The 7,712-nt window shown below is 31.0% G+C and overlaps 1 protein-coding gene across 1 annotated transcript; it reads right to left on the bottom strand.

Moving 5' to 3' along the window:
* Positions 1–1,225: 1,225 nt before the first annotated feature.
* Positions 1,226–3,069, bottom strand: LOC113851981 (probable WRKY transcription factor 41). Its single transcript, XM_027482246.1, has 3 exons — positions 2,756–3,069; positions 2,193–2,321; positions 1,226–1,853 (listed from the first exon to the last, which is right to left on the bottom strand). Exons 1-3 carry the CDS (start codon positions 3,067–3,069, stop codon positions 1,226–1,228), a joined length of 1,071 nt encoding a protein of 356 aa, XP_027338047.1.
* Between the last annotated feature and the right edge of the window lie 4,643 nt (positions 3,070–7,712).

The raw sequence follows: 7,712 nt of genomic DNA, 5'->3' as shown, positions 1-7,712 counted from the left end.
TAATACCAATTTAATTTTATTTATTTTAAATTTTTACATTTATGAAAAATAATATACTTTTAAATTTCAGGAAGTCTAAAGGTACTTAATTTTTGTAATTGCAAAGATTAAAGAATAATGAAATCTAAAAAAACTAATTTAAAATATGATACACACACATTTATAATCACAACTTGCTTTATTTGAGTTTGTTTAACAGTAAACTCGTAGTCAACTAAACGTGTCCAAATGTTTTCCAAACTATCATTTGACATTAATGATGGATCTAAAATCGCGGACGGATGAGCCACTATAACACAACTTCTGACTTGAATATTATGTGCAGAATCACTATTTCAAGGTTTAATTGGATTTGTATTTTTTATGAATATGATTAAACTTAATTTTAATCTTTATAAATTTTAAAATTATCAAAAATAGTTTTTAACTATCACTACTTCATAGTAATGTAATGTGCAACATGTTAATTTAGTCGTTGTTTTTTTCTGATATATAACGTAACATGTTTAAGCATATAGTACGCCATTAATAAATAATTATATGAATTATTTTAAAAAACTTAAAATTAATAAAACATTTTTTTAAGTTATTTAAATTAATTTTCACCATTTATACAGAAAGTAAAAATATATTTTTCCTATCAACAATTAAATGTGTTTAATTCTGGGAGAACAGAAACAAAATAAGATAAGGAAATTAAAGGAAATAATTTTACTTGATAGAAAATTGGAAACAAAAATAATGCACTGTCAAGTTTCTCTTCCTCTGACTCGAAGCACGTAAGACTAGTCCAGATATACAGCTAAACAAACATATCCTTATTCGGTTAGCACTTTTGTTTTACCTTTCTGTAAGCAATGCTAAACAATGCCTTTTAAAGGACCCAAGAGAGAAAGGGACAAAACAAAGAAGAATAACAAGGAAGTCCCTGGTGTACGAAACAAAGGGTTAATTGAGACCCAGAAAATTATTTTTCTCTCTTACTACACTATCTATGGATAAGTGAAGAATCTTACACCTCTATGTTTCCTTACCCATTGTTCAGCTCCCATGAATTTGGTATGATTAGGAATGAAAATTGGTTTCCTTCCTTTCTTGGAAGGTGTATACACTAAGAGAGATAATTATATGATGTGAAATGTGACAAAAGAAATGAAGAGAGAAGTAGAAATGTATAAGACGAATGTAAGAATTGGAGTGTGAAAAAATAAGGATTATTAGAGATTTAGGAGAATGGTGGGTTATCGAAGGAAAAGTTTTGGCTGTCTAATAATATATTAAACTGATCAAATCGAAACTCTAAGCCAACGGTTGGAGAGTTTGCAGCAGAAGTAGATGCTGAGATCATGTCATTGATCTCAAACCCAGAACTTGCCAAATTTGGGTGCCCCTTAAAGCTATTTCCACTACTTGGAGAAACTGAAAAGTAGGTTGTTCCAGATGTGGCAGGGGACACATGAGAAGGATAAGTAAAGTTGTTTTCAGTGGCCGGAGAAGGGAAAACTTGATCTTCAGTTTTTATATTTGAGGTTGAAGGGAAATGATGAAATAATGAATCAAATGGTTTGTTAGAGGCATGATCAAGGTTCTCTGTTAGGACTCTCAGGCCTTCACGGAGGTTCAGAAGTAGGTCACTTGATTGCTGGTCAACACTTTGGTGCTGTGGACCTGTGGTCATATTTGGTTCTTGGCTTTCTTGTGGTCCTGATGGAGCAACTGCATAGGGAGACATTGTGCAAGTGTGATTTCCCCGGTAACAGATTTCAAATACAGTTGGGTCTTCATCACATCTTTGCACTTGCTTTGTGGCCATGCATCCTTGAACATTTCTGTGGGTGCATCTATAATAGCCTCTGCATGTACAAATAAAAGTAAATCTAGCAAGTTCAAGCTAAGATACAATAATATGGAGGGTACTTTACATTCATAGTTTATTTAGGTGGTTATTCAATAAGCTCTTTTTTTTTTTTTTTTTTATCTCATAGCTTATGCCATAAATTTATTTATCAAAATATATTGAAATAAAAAAATAGTTTATTTTGATAAGTTATATTAAGAAGCTTATTAAATTAAGGTAAAAGTTTTTATTAACCATTTCTTTATGTTATTCATGTTTTGATTAAATATATCATAATCATAGGAAAACTTAGCATCGATAGAGGAGGATATATATATATAAAATTTGGTGATACCTTGGATACTTGGATCCAAGTATGTCTTTCTGGCCATATTTTCTCCAACTATATCCATCATCAAGGGGTCCTTCCACTCCCATCCCTGGGTTAACTCGAATCTTTTTTGTCCAGCTTGGTACAGTTTTCCTGAGATCGATTTAGAAAAATATCGTGTTAGGATCAGCTCACTGTATATGTTTAAGATCATCAACTCTCTTGCTCACTTGTAATAGTCCTTGTAAATTGAAGCATAGGAACCATGTTTTAAATTGTGGTAGCCATTGCAGCGATTTACAAAACATTAATATTGTGAAAAATTAAATGCATAATCTTGACTAGCTTGCATTCTAGCTCCAATTTAAATCGTTGCATGGGAAATATTATTAGGTCGTACAGATTATTCTTTTTGGTCAACAATCATTTCTTTCATGTCATATGAAGACCAATAATTCACAAAAGGACAAAAGCTTAATTTGACTAGGCAAAGGCATGTGAATATGTATCATATCTAACATCATACAGAGATGCAAATGAAGATAATTTATGTTATAATGGCGTGACTTCAAAATTCAAATATATACCTCTTTTTGTAAAAACTCTGGTCGAGGTCTCTCTGATCTTTGTTTGAGTCTTCACTAGGACTTACACTCAAAGGTGGTGACTCTGACATTCGGATTGCAACCCTTGTGGCCAAATATGAAGGCTCACCCACTAACCCCGTTCTCTTGTTCAACATTTTAACTGCCCTCTCAAATGTGGCTATGATCTTGTGGATCAAAAGGTCACGGCTTTCTAGGGACGCAGAAGACATGTGGAGTGAGATTTGAAGCTGCCTTGTCAACTCCATGCCTTGTAATAGCTCATGTATAAGGTTTTTGTAATTCCAATCTCCCATATATGCTTTTATTAGTCTATATAGACACCCAAAACTAATAAAAGGTAGTAGCTGTAGCTGACTTGTATTGTGTTTGAATAGTGTTGGCAAATGATTAGTTGAGAGAAACTTCAGTTAAGGAAAGAGCATATAAGAAATTAGAAAGCCACAATCTGGTGACATCAGAAAAGGAGCCACATCCTAAATGTATGGGATATGAACAAATGAAAGAAGGGTACAATATATCTGGGAAAGAAACACAGCATGGGAAAGAGAGGGTAGATCTTGAGTTTCAGCGATTGGTTAGGAAATTAGAAAGGGGAAAGTTTTGGAACGAGTGTGCGTATGGGGCAAGGCATTTAAGGGCCTCTTTTTGAATGATGAAAAGAGTGTGGGAAAAGTTGAGGAATAAAAAAAGTTTGACCAAGAAATGGCGAAGTTGACTTTCTTTACTTGGACCTATCTTTGGTCAAGAAAACCCCTAGTTAGTTGTGTGAGGATGGGAAGTCCAATTGCTGACCACCTCCCCCTCTAAGCTTCTTCCCCCATGACCCAATTATTTATAGAAGCCAACCCACCTTCTATGTAGTGTCAAAGTCATCAAATTTTTTATTTCTTTTCTTTTTCTACGTGCCCTTTTAATTAAACAGCTAAAAGGAAAATTACTAATCATATATTATTAATTACTACTTAAAGAATTACCTTTTTTAACACATGCATTATTTACTATTCAGTTAAATATCACGTTTGTACGTCACATAGAAACTAATTTCATATTATTATCGTGTTCAATATAACAATCTCATTCAATAACAAAAATACATTAAAACCTATGTTGAACAATATCTTATAGACATTCCTCGTGTTTAAAATATTAAAATATCAAGAGAATTTTATTTTCGCTGTTATTAATGATACGAAAATGAATAAAAGTAGATAAAAAAATGAGATGAAAATTTTGATTTTTAATATATTAAAAAATAACATATGACGCGATATAATATTCATATAAATATATATCATCAAATGAAATTTACAATACTAAGAATATCGATTAAATGAAACATAAATTGATGAGATTATTATTCTAGATGTATATAATTTCATTAGATCGGTGATAATTGATACCAATTTATATCTTCTCATATAACATTTGATGCAGTGTAAAATGAGAGATGCAAAAACTATTTCATTTAATAATACCAGAGAGGGGAAAGGCGCAGAAAATGAAGAGCAGGAATCTTCAAACATTGTTCCGCGTCGTTACTGCTTCTACTTCCGCGCTTTCGATGTGGGAAACGTTTGTGACAGGCTTATGACGTCGCCGTCCAACGTCTATTCTCACGTCAACACTAAGGCCCTTAATTAGTGCTACACGTTCGAACCCTCCTTTCAAATCACAATCTTAGCTCAGTTATTTATTATTACCAACACAATTATTATTGCCGTGGAGTGAGCCACAGCCAACGTGGTATTATTCTTGTCTTCTAAAGTGACAAAAATTTTATGCTTGTTTATAGTTACAACTTACAAGAGAAGCCATTAACGCAACAGTTGTATTTATAATAATTAATAATAATCAATTTTATTAAAAGTAAAATACTAATTGCACTTTTATATCATCACTTAAATTTAACTTTAAGAACTGATTGAAGTTACGAAACGAATGATAATTAAGCTAAATAACATTAAGAAATGTTTAAAACTGAAAGTAAGAAAACAGTGTGCAGATAACGAATTCCTGTTAGTTAAGGAGACAAATCACGGGCGAAGAATTGATTTGATAAATTATTTAAATATGATGCCTTTTGGACTTAAAATTACAGCTTAAAAAGAACTTTAACATGGAAACTGGCAACAATACATTGGGTGGGGAAATGCATGTACCTGACGGTGATGCGATGGGGGTTTCACGTTGGGGAATGCCAATTAGTTGTAGTTTATACCCAACTAGACATTAATAGACCGCTGAACTATTAAAGAAAAATTTGAAAGAAAAGGCGTGTTGAATTACACGTATAAATAATACCACCATAATAAGTTAGATTGACTGCTTGCTTGAATCTTCCCAAATGTTATTCAACTCGGTATCAGATCCCATTTTTATTATGATTTTTTAATATTTTTTCTAATTTTTTTAGATTTCTTTTTACACTCTTTTAAGTAACTTTAAACATACATAATCTACTCTTCTCTTTGCTTCTCGTGATTTTTTATTTTCTGCATGTGACTATTTAATAATTTTTATTATTTTTCAATTATAAGGGTTATTTTAATATTTTTACATATACAATAATATTTTATTATGTGTTTTTTATGTAACTATTTATCTATCTTAATATTCTCATTTATTATTATTATTATTATTTTGTATTGTTTCTTTAATGCTTAACATTTATCACCATATAGGATGGTTGAGTTGTATAACATACAATAAAATTTTTTTTTAAACTTATTATGCTTTTTTAATCTACAAGCACATAAATTGTTGATATCTTTTTCTACTTTAACCACTGATGGACTCATATAGAAAATTAAAAGATTTTTAGTTCATTTCATTAAATTAAATTTATAAATTAGTGTAATTAATTGAAAAATTTAATAAAATATTGTAATTGCTGAAAAATTGACGAATCATTCATATATTGATGACTGACATTTGAATTTTGAAGGGATTAGAAGAAAAATGGTAATTAAAATTGAACAGAAGAATTGAATCACTGCAAGACATATTTGTGGAGACATGAACTTCTGATTGTGGGAATACGATGTTGACAGAATATATAAAAGTAGAATTTTCTGCTAAAGTCAATACCTTTTATCTTTATCTTTCCTTATTATTACGTTTTCAAAGAACAAAAATTTAGGTTTTCATACAGTTTTTTGTGGGAATGTCAGCTAGGGCATCTTTTTCTTTCTTGCTATAGGATTTTGATGAGAAGTTGGGTTACATTCCTTCTTTCTCTTGGTTTTGTAATGGAACAATAGTGTCCTACATTTTATTTTATGTTGTAAGCTCTTTCAATTGAACATGACTTCTTTTTTCTGCAATATATTTCAGTTTCAGTTTATTTACTTCCATTATGTCTAGCTAAATATCTTGGGGTTGAGTAATGATGAACTCATTCTTTTACCCATTGCAACGCATTAAGCATTGAATATAACTCAAGATACAAGCTTTAATCTAACATTTTGATTCTGAACTTAATGCCGCTTCATTTTACATGAATAGGTAGATGAAAAGGAGCTCATGGCTGAAAAGTTGTGAACTTTCTTGGACTGGGATCAAATTGCTTGTTATAAATTATCTAGGAATAAAAATTTATGATGATATGGTCGAATGAGTTTTAATCTTAATGTTGAATGTTTTTTGTTTTATTTAAGGGATTAGGAAGCTAAATTCGTTTTAGAACCAATTAACCAAGGAATTGGGTTTGTGTATTTTAGAAAATCTGACAATTAGATTGAGTTGTATTTTGAGTTATACATATATTTTTATACAAGGGGAAAAGGGATAAGGGATTATGAACTCAACCTACTTTTTAATTATTTTAAACTTCTAATAATTTAGGCATTTAAATTCTGTAATTATTTTGATTATTATTCCACGTTTTAGTTTCTTAGTTTATGCTAATTTATCAAATTCATTTTGAGCACTTTTAATTCAGTTCTTACAATTATGCATTTATTTAATTTTTACTCTGTTTATACTCTATTTTGGTGATCCAACTAGTGTTATTCTTGTAGTTTGGTATATAGCATTAATCCATGTAGACGATAAATCTATTTTGTTCTTCAATGATTTGGTGCACTTGCCAAAATATTATCAACCACCCAGGTTGAATTTGTTAAATCCACATTCTAAGTTAAATATTAAAAATATATGCATAAAAATGAAATCAAATAGTTAATTTATGCAAAAAAAAAAAATTGAAAGAAAAAAATAAAAATTTAGCATCAAAATATGTGATACATTGTGTTTTCAAGAGTAGAGTTAACAAGAAGTAAGAAAAATAAATCATAATATAAAAAAATATAGCAAAAAAGAAGAATTCATTTATGATTGCCAGGTAATGAGCAATATATTCTCGAATGTTGTATTGTGATGTTGTTGAGTGTGATGTACAAAATGAGTAGAAATTAGTTGTTAAGTGTGTTGTACGTGAGATAAGTTAGGAAATATGATTAAGAACCAATATAATCTCATCCAAGAGAGAAATTGAGAGTTTTGGGTGCAGGGTGTCTCGCTCAAGCGACGGTAGTCTCGCTCAAGAGAGAAGTTTTCGTGCAGAATTAAGCATTCTGAAGTGTTAGGTGTTCCTCACCCATGCGAGAATAGTAGAAATCTGAGAGGTTCCACTATCTGATTTTCTCGCTCAAGCGATAGCAGATTTCGCTTAAGCGAGCTAATCCTTGCTTAAACGAAAGCGTGCGGGCTGGAAGGGTATTTAAGGAGCTTCAGTGCCTAGAAACACTCATTTCTTACCAGACAACCTTCCTTTCTCGTTTTCTCTCTGTTCTCCCACCATATTACCTTAGAGAAACCTTCTTAAAGCCAAATTTCTTCCCAATCCAAGTGAGAATAGTTGTTTAGTTGGGATCTAGGTAAGATCTCGAGACTTTAATCTTTAATTTTGGGTTTTATTTCTTAGGTTCTTCTTCTC

This window comes from Abrus precatorius, unplaced genomic scaffold (genome assembly GCF_003935025.1).
Source record: "Abrus precatorius isolate BTA unplaced genomic scaffold, Abrus_2018 Scaffold10, whole genome shotgun sequence".
Classification (NCBI taxonomy): domain Eukaryota; kingdom Viridiplantae; phylum Streptophyta; class Magnoliopsida; order Fabales; family Fabaceae; genus Abrus; species Abrus precatorius.
The sequence above is the reverse complement of the archived record's forward strand: the minus strand, read 5'-3'. Positions and strand labels throughout refer to the sequence as shown.

What these genes read in the sequence shown, in the direction of transcription:
- LOC113851981 (XM_027482246.1), bottom strand. Translation starts at nt 3,069, where the DNA reads ATGGGAGATTGGAATTACAAAAACCTTATACATGAGCTATTACAAGGC. An exon ending in CAGAGTTTTTACAAAAAGAG is followed by an intron (nt 2,322 to 2,755) that starts GTATATATTTGA and finishes AATCGATCTCAG; the next exon opens with GAAAACTGTACCAAGCTGGA. An exon ending in CTTGGATCCAAGTATCCAAG is followed by an intron (nt 1,854 to 2,192) that starts GTATCACCAAAT and finishes TTGTACATGCAG; the next exon opens with AGGCTATTATAGATGCACCC.